This window comes from Myotis brandtii, unplaced genomic scaffold (assembly GCF_000412655.1).
Source record: "Myotis brandtii unplaced genomic scaffold, ASM41265v1 scaffold581, whole genome shotgun sequence".
Classification (NCBI taxonomy): Eukaryota; Metazoa; Chordata; class Mammalia; order Chiroptera; family Vespertilionidae; genus Myotis; species Myotis brandtii.
The window spans coordinates 1,665,426-1,680,819 of NW_005370182.1; the positions used below are offsets into that span (position 1 = coordinate 1,665,426).

The following is a 15,394-nucleotide window of genomic DNA, read 5'->3' on the forward strand; positions in this document are numbered from 1 at the left end:
CTGTATACCTACCATACAAAGCCAACCATGATACCCTTCTTTTACTAAGAGCAGCTAACACTCACTGCTTTTACTGAGTACTTACTGTATTCTAGGCAGTCTGCTAAGTGCTTTACACAAATTATTTTACTTAATGACTATCATACCTATATAAGGTAGGTACTATTATCCCTAATTGACAGATGTAGGAATGGAGGCACAGAGAAGTTAAGTGACTTGCTCAGAGTCACACAGCTGTAAGCAGAACTGGCAGAATTCAAATCCAGATCTCGGCATTAAAGGCGGTACGCTTTAACACTACGCTTAGGGTGTCCCATATCAAACTAGTGTACTGTGAACTCCAAAGAGCACAAGTTGTCTGGTTCATCTCTGGGTTACCCATCATGCTACATACGGGTCGACATAAACAATGCTTCCTTAGATACAAATAAACCAAGAATCTTAATTTTGTGGGATGAGAGGTAGGAGCAGAAAGGGTTAGGTGGAGAACGCTGAGAACAGAGGACAGGATAAGGAATAAGAGAAGGAACCAACCAGGTGCTTTGTTTCTACAAGGTGCCTTTAAATGCAAAAGGAAAAGTCGGATCACATACTGTTTACTGTAAGCTTGGCTTTGACGGAGTAGGATGAGCCAAAGTGATTGGAGATGACACACTGGTATTTCCCTTCGCTGGTAAATTCCACGTTGCGCAGCCGAAGAATGGTGGTGTACTCCATCACCTCCCCACCTTGGGCCCGGAGGTGTGCATAGTTCTCCATTTCAGCATCAGGCAGTAGTTCGTTGTCCTTTTTCCAAGCGAAAGTCATTGGGGAATCACTGCTGCTGGCAGCCGAGCAGATAAAGCTCAAATTGGAACCTTTTATTGCCGATTGTGTTTCTGGCTGCACCGTGATCTGGGGTTTAGGGAAATCATCTGTTCAATAATGGAGAGGAGGAAACAAAACCATTTTAAGGCTTGAGAGTCCACATGCTACTCAGATTTGAACACCGAAAACTCAAAACAAACAGGGGCTTAGGTTTTACCCTTTGTGTGTGTTTCCCAGATGGAGTAGCCGCCCCAGTGTTGAAACGAGAGCCCGGGAGTGTTTATAAAGGAATTCGTTCTTCAAGTAGAGACAGAGATCTATTTATCAATCATTAACTGAGAGGAGCCTGCTGTTTGGGAATACAGTGTATCCCAGACCCCTTGAGCTTTTTAAATGTAAATACAAGAAAAAAAAATCAGTTAAGAAATGTCCAGGCTTATGGGCCACTTTTAAAGGCTACTATCAGGAAAACTGCAATTCTTTCCATGTCCTCCACATATAAGGAGCAGCAAAAATGAAAAAAAAAATCAATCAATAATGATAATCAATATCACTAAAGATAGCAATGAATACCCCACTTACCAAAAACAGAACCCGTATTAAACACAGTACTCTGTATGGGAAGCAGAAAAAATAAGCCTGCAGTGAAAGAGAAAGCACCTCCCCCGCTCACTGGGAGCCCTGGCTTCCAGGGGACAATCCATCAAGCCGCTGTGCTACATGTCAGGGCTACATTATAATTACAGCTAAGCAACTCTGTCATTCCACACAGTTATTTTTAGTTCTCTGTTACTTTTTGGAAAAGTTACCTTTTTGAACTTCAGTTTCTCAGAGATGCTCTAAACCCAGAAGGAAACATCTTGGATCTACCAAAATGTATTGTGTGGGTTCGTGTGTGAGAGAGAGAGATGGGGTGAGGGAGGTGCTCTGATAACTCCATTGCTGCTAATTTCCAATGCCATGCCTGCACGTTGTACTCAAAGACAGTTTCTTCTTTTGTATGATTATTCTAAAATCCTCATCTGGAAAATCAATGCTCATTCCCCACTATGGAGGTTAATAAAACATTATAGCCACTGTATATACAGGTGGGCAAAAGTAGGTTTACAGCTGTGAGTCTGCAGAACAGTTTATTCTTGCATTGTTTATTAATTATTGTATTATTGCCCATACGAACTGTAAACCTACTTTTGACCGCCACTGTATGCCTCAGAGTAATAAAGAGTTCATATCTGGGAACTTGAGAACTGTGAGAATAGCTCAGGTCCTTATAGAATAAGGCCAAAAGCTTATTTAGATCCAAAAGCTACATCATTTTATTTCCAGAAATTGTTGGCACTGTTTAATGCTGCAACCTAAATATATATATATATTTGTTATACTTATCTAAACAATCATAGGCAAAGCAGTTTTAAATAAAAATTTTAAAGGTCAATGTAAAATTAGGTTCCGGAATATCTTAAAACACGTGCTAAAATTTCGGCAAATTGTGACTTCATGTTCAATAGACGCATTTTTACAAAGGTCTCTGTGGCAGTGAATAGTAAACTGTGTCGTGTAGTAGGCAGCAAACTGCACCAGGGAGATGAAAGCGTGGTTTTTTTTTATCCAGATCTACTAACTAGTAGGTGACATTTGGGTAAGCACATTTCTAATGCCGAGATGCTTAGATGCTAAAACAATAGACCTTAAATTTATTTATAATAAATTTCCTATTGCTTGTAATGCTTTACCCACCAGTAGTAAAAAATTTAGCAGCCTATAACTCACTGGCTAATGATTTGCTCTTTCTACTCCACATAAATAGCATCTGCCCCGGGATTAGTGAAGTCTCTTCACTGAGCTCACAGGAGCCTGTCAACAACCCCCGGAGTTGGGACCGCAGATCCCAGAGTTCCCATTTCATACGTATAGAGACCGAGGTTCGGGGAATTTAAGTTATGTAGACGGGCTGGCGCTACACCCTCCCAGTCTCTGGAGCTCCAATGTCATTCTCTTTCCATCAAACCACCCTAATGCCCAAACGAAGATGACGAAAACTCTCCTTCCCATCTGTAAAATTAAAATAATAAGCCAACTACAGATCCATTTTCACCTACCTCAGCAGAAATAAGTGCTTTATTAAAAGAGCATAAATTTATTCAAAACCATTATTTGGACAAATGGGAGACATAAAAAGAAGAATGACTAAAAGGCAGGGGCAATAGTTAGACTCACCACACACAAAGCCATCTGGGCTAACAGCAAAAATGCTTCTTCCCTTCAGCAGCTGAGGATGGGCACAACTGGCATTTACAAAGCTCTGAAAGTTGTTCTCCGCCACCCACTGAGGGAGCCATTTCAGTTGGCAATCACACAAAAGGCTTGATGTATTTAAATGCCTGAGGAGAGTAATTACATTCAATTTGTTTTGTATGAAATGCAGATTTGTACAAGTAAACCAAACTCAAGTAAATATTAACAACACGATGAATGTGGAAAGCAAATACACATATCATATGTAATAGTATCCTTTAGTCCATCTTAAAATGCAAGAAATGTGACCAGCACAGTTTTTTGTTGTTGTTGTTTTTCCTGACCTAGTGAGACAGAAGTGCTGATAGATCAAAAACACCTCCCTGCTGAACACTTGTGACTATGATTAGGCCCTGTACTGTATAAGGGCTCACAAAGTTAAAATGCAAATTCATCACAGAAAGAACAAGAAACTTCTCTTTGTAACAAAAGGAATGGATTTTTCCTTCATTGCTTTTCTCTTTTCTCTTGTTTTCTGGTATAAAAGAGGGCCAATATTAAGAAAGTGCTAGACACATTTTACAGGGACATAATCTAGGATGATATACCCCATGGTGGTTTCCCCTCTATGCTTAACTGAAAACTCTTAGAAAGGAAAACTTACAATTGTTGAAGTTTCTTCATTTGTGAAAATGCATTGCCTTGTAATGACATGATTGCATTGTCACTCAGGTCTCTGAAAACAATCACACACACAGATTAGAGCCAAGTATGGTCACCGCATGCCCTCAGGCAGAGACTGGGCCCACACTGCCCACTCCATTCACCAAACACTCTCTGTGTTGAGATGCACAGATGGGTCGACTCCAAAGACCCACCAGGAAGTTCAGGCTGAAGAACAAGGATCTTTGTATGAGAGGCCAGTTCTGTTATGGTGACAAAGATTCTCTTTACATTACCACTTACAGGTTACTTGACTCATAAAGGCCCGAACTGTCCTGCTGTATAATTTTATTGAAGTTCTCATTATTCAAGTTAACCATTTTCAATACACAAATAAAATTGCTCGTAATTATGCTTTTAAGAAAACCAGCATGTATAGAATAGTCCCTAAGATGCGCACTGTGCTAAGTGGCTGACGTATATTACATTTATTCCTCACAGCAACCCAAAAGATGGCATTGCTACCTTGCTCAGCAGGAGGAAAAGGGCAATACGATTTGAACCCAATTATTTTCAATTTCCAAACCTATGCTTAATTGCTAGCCTAATTCTGCCACCCACAACTCGCTACTGTAAAGATGGTTAAGTGTTTAGACAAGATGTACTTGCTAAAACAAACAAACACTTGAGGCAGAACATTTATACAATGAGCAAATATTCTGGGCGGATTTTATTTTTAACTAGTACTTACAAGTAGTTTGAATTAAAGTGCTCTCCACAATGATTACTACTCTGTTTTTCTTTACAAGGGTCAGAGTATACAAACAGGATTTTGAATGAGACAAGTGGCCACAGAAGACAGAATGAAGGTACCAAACACAGGCAGAGAAAAAAGGCTTCGAGAGTCAAGGAGGTTTAGCAAATTGAAGCAGAGGTTAATACTCCACTAATTCCACTTTCCCAGAAATGGAATGGGTCGGATGACAAACCCTTTTGGCTGGTTTTCCTTTGAAAATAACTTGTTTCAGTAAGTCCGGCAATACTGGTCTGGCCTTCCAAATTCTGCTTTGCACAATCATTCCACCACAGCCTGAGCTGCTGCCCTGTCAGTATGGCTAGCCACCCAAATCTCCCACAAGCTAACAGGTAAACCAGGCCATGACAGCACGATGGCCCAGAGAAAACAGCGCAGCCTCCACTCTCAACACAGAATAAACAAGGGCACCAACCAAATGTATATTTTAAATTATAACTCCTTTTGTCTAAGTTAACAGATATTAAAACTTCTGGCTATAATCATGCCTTAGCAGTGAGAGTGGACATATCTAGATTACTTTGTACTTTTACTGTCCAAGTTTAAAACATATACTCATGGTTATAAGCAGCTGGTTGGTTCAGTGCTCATGCAAGTTTTGACTCCTATCATGGTGGGCTAGCCCATTCTCCTAAAGCTGAAGACAGGTTAGCCCAGGGGTGGGCAAACTTTTTGACTCGAGGGCCACAATGGGTTCTTAAACTGGACCGGAGGGACGGAACAAAAGCATGAATGGAGTGTTTGTGTGAACTAATATAAATTCAAAGTAAACATCATTACATAAAAGGGTACGGTCTTTTTTTTTTTTTTTTAGTTTTATTCATTTCAAACGGGCTGGATCCGGCCCTCGGGCCATAGTTTGCCCGCTGGGTTGGCCCCTAAATGCCATGTCAAAATTGTGTGCTGAGTGTTACTAAGAATGGCCAGTGGCAGAGACTATGAAGGCAAGAGCTCATGTGATGCAGAGACACTGTGAAGGCAGAGGCAGCCCTGGTTTGAGTCCTGAATCTATCCGTTGCTAACTAATGGGTTAGTGGCAAGAGAACAAGAAAAAGGACAATAAAAGGGGGAAAGAGGTTGTACGTTTTATAATTACACAACAGCAGTTGTACATTTTATATTTAAACAACAAACTAACAAAAACTCTCAAAGTAGGGGTAATACCCTCCAAATGTCACTCTCAAGAACTGTGGGGATTGTTTTTTTCTAATATCCAAGTCACCTTCCTAACTGTACAAAGGAATAAACCCTCAGAATCTCCACTTCTTGGTTTAAAAATAAAGATGATAATAACTATTGAATAGTCTTGTCATAGGATTAATGAGACAATACACCTGGCATCATGCCCAACATGTTGTGGGTGCATAATAAATGGTAGTTTTAAAATTATGTTTTATTTTTATTTCATTTTTTCCATCACCTGTATCATTTACCTCCTCTTCCAACTCCTCCTCCTTCCCTCTCCCCCAATCACCACACTGCTGTCCATGTCCATGAGTTCTCTCTCTTTTTCTTTCTTTTTTGCTCAATCCCTCCACCCTGCCTCGTCCTCCCCTCTCCTCCCCCCTCCAGAGCTGTATGCCTGCCCTCCATCTATGAGTCTGTCTGTTTTGCTTGGTAGTTCAGTTTGTCCATTAAATTCCACATATGAGTGAATCATATGGTACTTGTCTTTCTCTGACTGGCTTATTTCACTTGACCTGGAGAACAGTATGCTAAGTGAAATGGTAGTTTAAAATATATATACCACTTGAGAAAAAATAACTAAACAAAACCCAACATAATCTGCAGTAATGCCCCTAAATGGCAAGGAAGATATATACCTGTATACTTCTAGACCAGCCGTGGGCAAACTACGGCCCGCGGGCCGGATCCGGCCCGTTTGAAATGAATAAAACTAAAAAAAAAAAAGACCGTACCCTTTTATGTAATGATGTTTACTTTGAATTTATATTAGTTCACACAAACATTCCATCCATGCTTTTGTTCCGGCCCTCCGGTCCAGTTTAAGAACCATTGTGGCCCTCGAGTCAAAAAGTTTGCCCACCCCTGTTCTAGACAGATACAGATGGATGGATAGATAGATAGATAAGCAGGTAGAAGGGCAGACAGATAAACAGATGTGTAACTGTACTTTATGCTATGAAGAGGATGTCAACAAGATTACATTTTAGTTTGTCTTATCTTTCCTGACACGTAAGTAAATGCCCATCTTAGTCTACCAAGGATAACTAAATTCCCGCTACTCACAGATGTTCCAACGCATCCAAACCAGTGAAGGCTTTTTTGGTAATAGATCGAATCCGGTTTCCCTGGAGGATTCTGGGGGCAAAAAAAAAAACACACAACAAAATTTACATTGGAATAGTTAATAAAAACCATTCTGGGAGTAGAATTCTCATGACAGGAACTGCTTTTGAAATCACTTGTGAGTACTTTATTTCCTTGAATTGAACAATATATTCTGTAAAAATGTATCTGTGCCATGTACTTCAGTAATATAGTTCAGCATGGTTTTCACAGCATTCGACAGAGAACCCAGCAAAAATAGGTATTCAATAAATGACTCTGATGGTTACATTAGAGCAGTGATTTTCAAAGTCTCTTTAGGAATGGCGAGGCATTCCTACGGGTGGAAACTTTATTCCAAGGACACTTTCTCAGCACTTTAATAAATAAAGCAGATAACAGTGGAGCCTTTCTCTTTAGCCTCCCCACAGACATTCAGGGCTATATGAAACCTCAATTTGAAAACCACCGGCTTACAGTACAGAATTTGGCCACCTGCAAGGCCATTACAGATAACAGTGGAGACTTTCTCTTTAGCCTTCCCACAGACATTCAGGGCTATAAGAACCTCAATTTGAAAACCACTGGCTTACAGTACAGAATTTGGCCACCTGCAAGGCCATTTTATGGCTACAGATAAGCATGTTTTGATCCTGGACTGCTTGGAACCTACTTCCATATTCTCAGTAGATATTGGGTCACTTCATTGAAACATTTCTGTGAGTAGACTGCAACAGTGAAAATTTCAAAGTGTTGAAAGTTTTACACAATGATAATCTTTAGAGTCTAAGCACTCTCAACAATTTAAAATTCTTATCTAGATATTAAAATAAGTCACACACACCAAAGTGTTGAATAAAAACCCTTAGACCCAAGGAAGAAAGCAAACTCATACACATCTTGTATAACAGCCCTCATTTAGGGAAGTGACAAAGGGTAGCAACCACATTAAGCACCTATTTCTACACTCCTTAAGCTTGTGGAACTGACTGAATGAAGACACAATGTTTACTTTAGGTCAAAGAGGGAGTCAAATTATGAGGCAAATCATACTCACAGCCTCCGCAGTTTGTCAAGCCCAGAGAAAGCACCATTCATGTCCTCAATAGTCCAGGAAATTTCATTGTTCTTCAGATCCCTAATATAAAAGAGGGATGTTGTGAAACTGGTACTAGGTACTTAAGAGAATATGCAAGCATTCTCTTTAGGGACACACTCAGAAATCTAAGATCACCACCCAGGTGGCATGTAATTTGTAATAAATTCCTCATTAATTCCCCACATCATCTCCACCCCTTTCCAAACAATAGAAAATTCGCGCTCTCTCCCAACGTAACTCCTACACCCTGTCCTCTTTTTACCACAGCATTTTAAGGTGGTTTTTTTTGCCCAAAATCAGGACAGCTGACTGGAGCTCTATTAATTCCTCTATCAAGATGACTAAATTCTGAAAGACTTGAATAGTCTGAAAAATACATTAAATTTTAAAACCACTGTTCCAACCACATAAGCAGGCGTTCGCCAAAGCATACAGTGTGTCTTTCAATTATGTAATGCTTCCAATAGTGAACAGAGCAAAAGCCTCTGACAGTGCAAAAATCAAAAGCCCATTGCACAACATTAAAATTAACATTTGCCGAGAGTTTTCAAAGGTCAGTTAATCAACTCTCTCTTCTTTCTCTTGGACAGAGACCAAGTCTGGATATAACTGGTATGAGATCTTTGTGCTCTGGGTAAGTTTTAATCTGCATTTTCTAAAGAAAAATTAGTGGATTTGAAATTGTTTCCCTCTTGAGCAGTCACCAACTTCCTGGAGATCCTGAGAAGGCTAAGTATAATCACCAAAACAAGCTGATCACCGTCCTTTTTAATCCCTTTAAGAAACACACACGGGTGAAATGGACCGATTTTAATCAAACTGATCTGGGAAAGATTAAGACACTACTTCTAAGGCCGCACACATTTCCTTCACAACAAAGGAAATCTGCTGGGAGAAAAGTGGGCACATTTAGGAACCAATTAGGTTCCTGTACAGAGAGCAAAATGTGTAACTTACAAAGTCTTTAAACTGGAAAGCCCCCGGAAGGCACAATCAGCAATGTAGCTGACTTTGTTGTTCCCAATGTGCAGTGTATTTAGCAAGCTTAGGCCCAGGAAGCTTGAATCATCTAACCTCGACAAGTGATTGAAAGTTAGGTCCCTGGAAAGGAAAAAGGAACAAAAATAAAACCTATCATAGCTTTTACTTTCTAATTCAACACGATGAATTGTTTAAAGAAACAAAACAGGTAATATTAATGTAACCACATTAATCCTTATTCTAAAACTCTGCCTCCTTACTAATACCCAGGTAAACATTATTCCTAATCCCAGTAATTTAAGAGAAACACCTCTATTTGAAAATAGCCATCACTCACTGCTTCAGCTCAAGTGCCACAGACCTGAAGCATCCGAGTGGTCTCCAACTTATCACAACAAAAAATGCGACCAGGTTGCATGTGAACAATGCTGTCACCTGGGATACTGTTATGAAAATTTCACAGATCGGTGGTAAGAAGCTCATGCTCTGGCATGATCCCTGCTCTCAAACTTGGGGAGAATAAAAGGCAACTCACAGCTCACTGAGTTTTTGGCAGAACTCCCAGGCATCAGGGCTGATCCTGTTGATGGCATTTTGGCTGAGATGAAGTTCCTGTAGCATCAGCAAGCCATAAAGCCAGCCTTTGGTGATCTCTGTTAGGTTGTTATGGTCCAGCTGCCTACAGTGACAACACGAATCAAAAGCAGGATCAAGAGTTCATTATCTAGTCTCTTCAAAGGGGACCAATGATGACAGCCTATTACATTTTCCTATTGTTACTAGTTAGCTTCTGTTAAAGACCTCAGCAAAAAAACAAACAAACAAACCATGTGCTTATAAATTCTCAGTCACTTTACCTGAGACAAAACTAAATTATAAATGATTGTAAATGATGAGACTTTAACATGATAGGATTTCAAATAAAAGCTGCTGAATGTTCAGTGATCACACTACCTGGATAGGAATTATGATAAACCACACTTACAAGATTTCCATGTTGCTCAGCCCCCAAAAAGCTCCATCCATAAGTCTTGTTACTCCATTTCTTTGCATTTTCAGAGACTTCAAAGCTCCCAGCCCTTGGAACGTGAGCCCATCTACATTTTTTATCTTGTTTCGGTTCAGTTCGCTGCATTGGATATTACAGTTAAATTGTTAGCTTATAGGACAAATTCTGGAGGTAGTAATAACATGTCACATTACTACAATGTAGTTACACCAGCCAGTGTTAAATTACATATTGTCTTAAATTTCTAAATATTTTTATCCAGAAAAATGTTCATTTATTAACAGTAAGTAAATTTCCTTCTGAAATGTGTGATGTATTTTTGAAATGATAAAATACTGAAACTAGACTACACTTTCATTTCAAAACTGTTGTCCACTCAGTATAAAAGTAAACAAACTAATATATTTTTTTTAATTATCTGGAATAATGAATGTTACATTCAGACAGGAGGTCTTTTCAGGAACAGGGACAAATTTATCCTGGCCAATCTGCTTACAACAGTTGGTTACCCTCATGATCCTTCATGTTTAATGCTTTCTCTTTAAGGCCGTCGTTCTCAACCTTGGTTGTACGCTGGAATCACCTGGAGAGTTTTAAAAATTACTGAGGCCTGGATCTTACCCCCAGAGGTTCTAATATAATTGGTGCAGGGTGTGGCCTGGTCACTGGGATTTTTTAAAGCTCCCCAAGTGTCTGTAATGTGCAGCCAAGGTTGAAAACCACTATTTTGTAGGAGCCTGTTCGCAGATCATTCCACCATTATTAACGAGACAGTTCTTTACAGCCACTTAAGCTATCAGAGCCTCCTGGAGTTGTCGGCATGATTCTCATAAACCACAGCTGTTGAGAGTCCCCATGATTTCTCCAGTGCCACAATGACGCCTTTGTACAGAGGCTGCTCAATGATTACACTGTTCACTCTTTTGGTAACAATCCGACATGCCTTGTCAGGCAGGAGCTTGTACTAGGTGACTTAAGGCTGTTCTGATCCGGGGATTCCACAACTCTCGCTCTCAAAGGGAAGACAGCAACATCCTTGCTTCTAAACTCCTTCTGCCACATTGTGGCTGGTAGGGGACGGACCCCAAGGGTGTAGAGGAGGTGAGGAAACATTACCTAAGTCTTCGGTCCTAAGAGATGTTTTACTTACAGGTGTTGCAGTTGGGGCAGTTTGAACATCTTGGGTGGTATAGCTGAGATCCGGTTCCTGTTCAGCTTCAACGCCAGGAGCGTGTTGGCCAAATTATCAAAACACCCAGGTTCCATCGACGTGATCCGGTTGCTGTTGATGTACCTGTTGAAAGTTTGAAGATGAGCTTCTCTTTCTGGTTTCTTTGGGAAGACAGAGCGCATGCATCGTCTGTGTTATAAAGAATCTCCACAGAACCTGACCACCAGCTGTAACAATGGACACTCTAAATAATCGCTCTGTAGGTCCTTGTGGACCAGTACTGACTATGATTCACACACTTTGGTGGGGAAAGAGTAACTGGAAAATCTGAAAGTTATAAAAACTTGTTAGAGATGTTTACTCACTCTTTGGAAACTAATTTCATTTTTATGAATGTATTAATAAAACAATAATTGAACAACAATGGTTTAAATCTGATTTCTTTTTAAAGAAGCAGTCTGTACCCCGTAAATTTTCTAACAGTCAAGGGATGTCTAATTTTTTGTAAGAGTAAAATGAAGGTTATGGTTGTTCAGATTTAAAGCAAATTATAAGTCAATAAGAAAGTTAAATTTTTGATACATCAGCAGTAAAATAAGCAGTTTGTTACATCTTAAAGTTGATTTTCTTGTTATAACATGATAGTTCCACCAAAACTAAATACTTCTGCTAAAGAAATCTTGACTTACAGATATTTGAGTTGTAGAGGTGGAAATGCAGTTTTAAGCTCTGAAATATTATTGCTGCTGAGGTCCAAAGTTTCCAGGGACTGAAAGTGTTTCAGCTGTTCAGGTACTATTTCAGCAATCCTGTTTCCAGCTCTGGAATGAAGGAAAGCAAAGATAATAGGAAAGATGGTACGACAATCGGAAAGGTGAATAATATTCTCTATTCCTCCCTTGCTCTCCAGAAAAAATGGAAAACTGCTCTAACAGTACTTTTTAAAAGTTAAACAGTATCTCTCTAGTCACTTTAATTTTGAATTAAACAGTACATTGTAACATTAGAATATAATATGAAGAACATCCCTATAAAAATATGGGCGTGTTACCTAAATGCTATGCACTTCGGAGCAAAGATGGCTGCACTCTAACAGGAGGCTGAGTGCCCTTACTCCCAGCCACGGACTGGATTTACAGCTAAAATACCGCGCAGTCGGCTTGGAAAAACAAGAAAAGCATAGCTGATTGGACGTATTTTGACCGAGGAACACTGAAGACAAACAACGTAGAGAGTGCACCTATACAACAGCTCACACGATGTGGTAGGGCTGAGCCTCATAGCCTGAAAGGAGAGTCCTCCCATGAACGGGGCAACAGCAATCTAGACCCAATCACAACAGAAGAGTCCAAATAACCCACAAAAGGGACACGCCTAGAGCATACAGCTCAGAAGTACAAGGAAGACACACCTCTAGGTCCCACAGGACATTCACTACAAAAGCCCACCCCACAAGACGGGGAGTCAGAGCAGACATATCTAATACATAAATGCTATGCACTTACACTGCTTTTTCTTTGTTATTTGGTTAATATTCATTCTTCCTTTTCCTTTTTATTGAACAGTATGTGAGTGCCCAGCACCGAGCTGGCAGTCCAGGCACTAATCTGCTAGTTCCCTCTTCCTTCTTCTTGATTCCTAATCTACCTGTAATTCTTCGCTTGGAAAGTACCCACACTTCAATACTCATCAGACCGGGGCTTTTTAAAAGCCATTCGAGAAAGATCTCTTTTTCTTTAAGAAATAACAAGTTTCAATACATTGCCACAGTCTTTCAAACCAGTGGATGTGTTTCAGGGCTCTGAATTTTATACAGTATCTCAGTTTACGTAATCACTGGTAGTAATTACACTTAAAATTTTTGACATTGCCCTGGCCGGTTTGGCTCAGTGGATAGAGCGTCGGCCTGCGGACTAAGGGTCCCGGGTTCGGTTCCGGTCAAGGGCATGCCTTGGTTGTGGGCACATCCCCGGTGGGGGTGTGTGCAGGGGGCAGCTGATCGATGTTTCTCATCGATGTTTCTGACTCTCTGTTCCTCTCCCTTTCTCTCTGAAAAATCAATAAAATATATTTATAAGAAAAAAAATTTTTGACATTAAGTCCTGAATACCAAACCAGAATGTCCAACGTGGTAGCTACATGCGGCTCTTTAAATTCAAGTAAAATCCAATGTTAAAATTCAATTCCTTAGTCATCCGTAGCCACATTTCAAGTCCTCAGTAGCCACGGGTGTCTGGGGGCTGTCAAACGGGACAGTAGGCACACAGAACATTTCTATCACTGTGGAAAGTTCTATTGGCAAGCACTGTACTAGACTACAAATTAAAAAAAAAAAAAGAGGCCAAGGCAAAGCTCTAAAGAGGTCATCAATACAATAGATTCCAAGGCGAAAGTCAGCGTTAAATGGCCATGTTGCTAGAAAAGAGGAATTAAACTGAGGTGAGGGTCATCTTAATTGCTATATCAGATCTTTGTCATTTCAGTCATTTGGCAGAGGAAATAGCACGTTAAGGTAGAAAGGTTGGGAAGGTAACAGTCTACCTACAAACAAAAGGTCTTCTCTTTACAACCCACCCAAGAACAATAAAACACTCTGAAGGCAGAACTCTGTATGCAAGACAAGTCACATGCTGGCATTTCTAAACCTAGTCTGCAGTTAACCTCTGCTTAATGAGAAAACTCAGAAGATGTATCTCATATATGTGTATTTCTTACCAACAGATATATTTCTATGGTGTTGAGTTTATTAAGCTTTTTTGCATTATTATAATTCACAGTCCTCTCACCATCTCAGAAAGCTCCTGAGGTAGGTTCAACTTGATGTATTTTCCACAAAGTCCTGTGTTGTGTTCTTACGTAGCCCTTACCCTGGCGGCCTTGTCTGTCATACAGTGCACTACCCCCTCCATGCAGGGATATGTCTCTACACCTCTATCTTGGAATGTGCATGGAATCTAATCATGTTGAAGATATATTATTAGATTCCAAGCTCTACGCTAAGCATTTTTCAATATATATATTTGCTACTTAACCACAACAACATTTCTCTGGTATAGATATTACAGTTAAAATTAGGAAATTAAAGCTTTTAATCTAATAGTGCAAGCACTCCCAAAGCACCTCACAGAGTAAGTCCTTATTGGTCCCAAGGCCATCCCTGAAGGCTTGTTTCATGGCATACAGTTTCAAAGGTATTTTGACAATTAAGGCCTCAAGGGGAGATGCACCTAAAGAAATGCCTACTACTTCCCACCCTTGTAAAAATGCTGTCCTTCTGGTTTCAAGCTAATGTGGGAATCCACCCTGGCTCACTGAGGCACCATCATGCCACAGTAAGGAAGCCCTGGAAATGCTTCAGCTGTGTTTGCACACAAGGTAGATCAGAGGGGGCCAGGGTTCTGCATGTGTCTGGCACCCATCACAGAAGAACTTCCTGAATGTGTGCAAACTCAGGTGTGGCTTTCCTCACAAAAGAGAATTAAGGTTGTTACGTTTTCTATTTAGACAACTAATGAAACTTCTCAGAGCCGTGCTGAAATCCTCCCTATGTCACTTTCAAGGACTGTGGGGGAAATCTTTTTTGATCCAAGTCATCTGAGAATCTAACCCCATTGTCAAGTAATTCTATACAAGGTAACAAGGTGATGCATATGCTAAGAGCTAAACTTTTGTGATAACAGTAAGGTGAAAAACACACACGTACAAGGCACAAATATCAAGGCCTCAGATTCCCATAACGTCTTACAGACTTTGTTTAGAGTTAAGTCAGCCATGACCTCTGATTCCGACCATTTCCCACATCTGGATTCACCAGTGTATAAGCTCCTTGATCTAGTTGTGAGGTACAGGGCAATGCAAGTGAGACAATTAGTCAATTTCTAGGTCCCGGAGATGGATTCAGTCCAAGAGACAAGCCACAGGGCCTTAGGGTTAGTGTGTGTGGGTTAAACAAAACCACGCTTTAGGGGACAAAAATGTTCGCTTAAATACATAAGCCAACTGTTGCATTACCAGGATGTTCCTCCCACAATCAGTGGAGTAACTCTGAAGTGCCCAAGTCACCTCCCCCACCCTCTCCACCACCCTCCCGTTCCCAGCCAGTACCTCCCATTAAACTCTGCATCTGGTTTTGGCCCCCAGGCTGTCTGGGGCTAGTACAGCTACACTTATATTTAACAACAACAAAAAGAAAATGCTCGGCTTTAGTTTTCTGCAATAAACGGAGCAAATTGGTTTTTTGTGGGAGGGAGCGGGGGACCCACAGGTGTCTATCCCCTTGGTCAAATAAGGCTACGAGTTAGATAACAGGCCCTACAATCTTTGGTT

General features: G+C 40.4%; 1 protein-coding gene across 1 annotated transcript in view; it reads right to left on the reverse strand.

Annotated features, from left to right (window-relative positions):
• The window catches only part of LRIG3 (leucine-rich repeats and immunoglobulin-like domains 3), a 44,763-nt gene that overhangs the window by 7,288 nt on the left and 22,081 nt on the right, over nucleotides 1-15,394 (reverse strand). The window contains exons 4-13 of the mRNA XM_014550085.1: nucleotides 11,758-11,889; nucleotides 11,048-11,191; nucleotides 9,874-10,017; nucleotides 9,424-9,567; nucleotides 8,865-9,008; nucleotides 7,866-7,946; nucleotides 6,770-6,841; nucleotides 3,707-3,778; nucleotides 3,025-3,188; nucleotides 594-914 (exon numbers count right to left, since the gene is read on the reverse strand). Of these exons, the coding sequence (XP_014405571.1) occupies nucleotides 594-914; nucleotides 3,025-3,188; nucleotides 3,707-3,778; nucleotides 6,770-6,841; nucleotides 7,866-7,946; nucleotides 8,865-9,008; nucleotides 9,424-9,567; nucleotides 9,874-10,017; nucleotides 11,048-11,191; nucleotides 11,758-11,889 (1,418 nt within the window). The remainder of the gene's footprint in view (nucleotides 1-593; nucleotides 915-3,024; nucleotides 3,189-3,706; nucleotides 3,779-6,769; nucleotides 6,842-7,865; nucleotides 7,947-8,864; nucleotides 9,009-9,423; nucleotides 9,568-9,873; nucleotides 10,018-11,047; nucleotides 11,192-11,757; nucleotides 11,890-15,394) is intronic.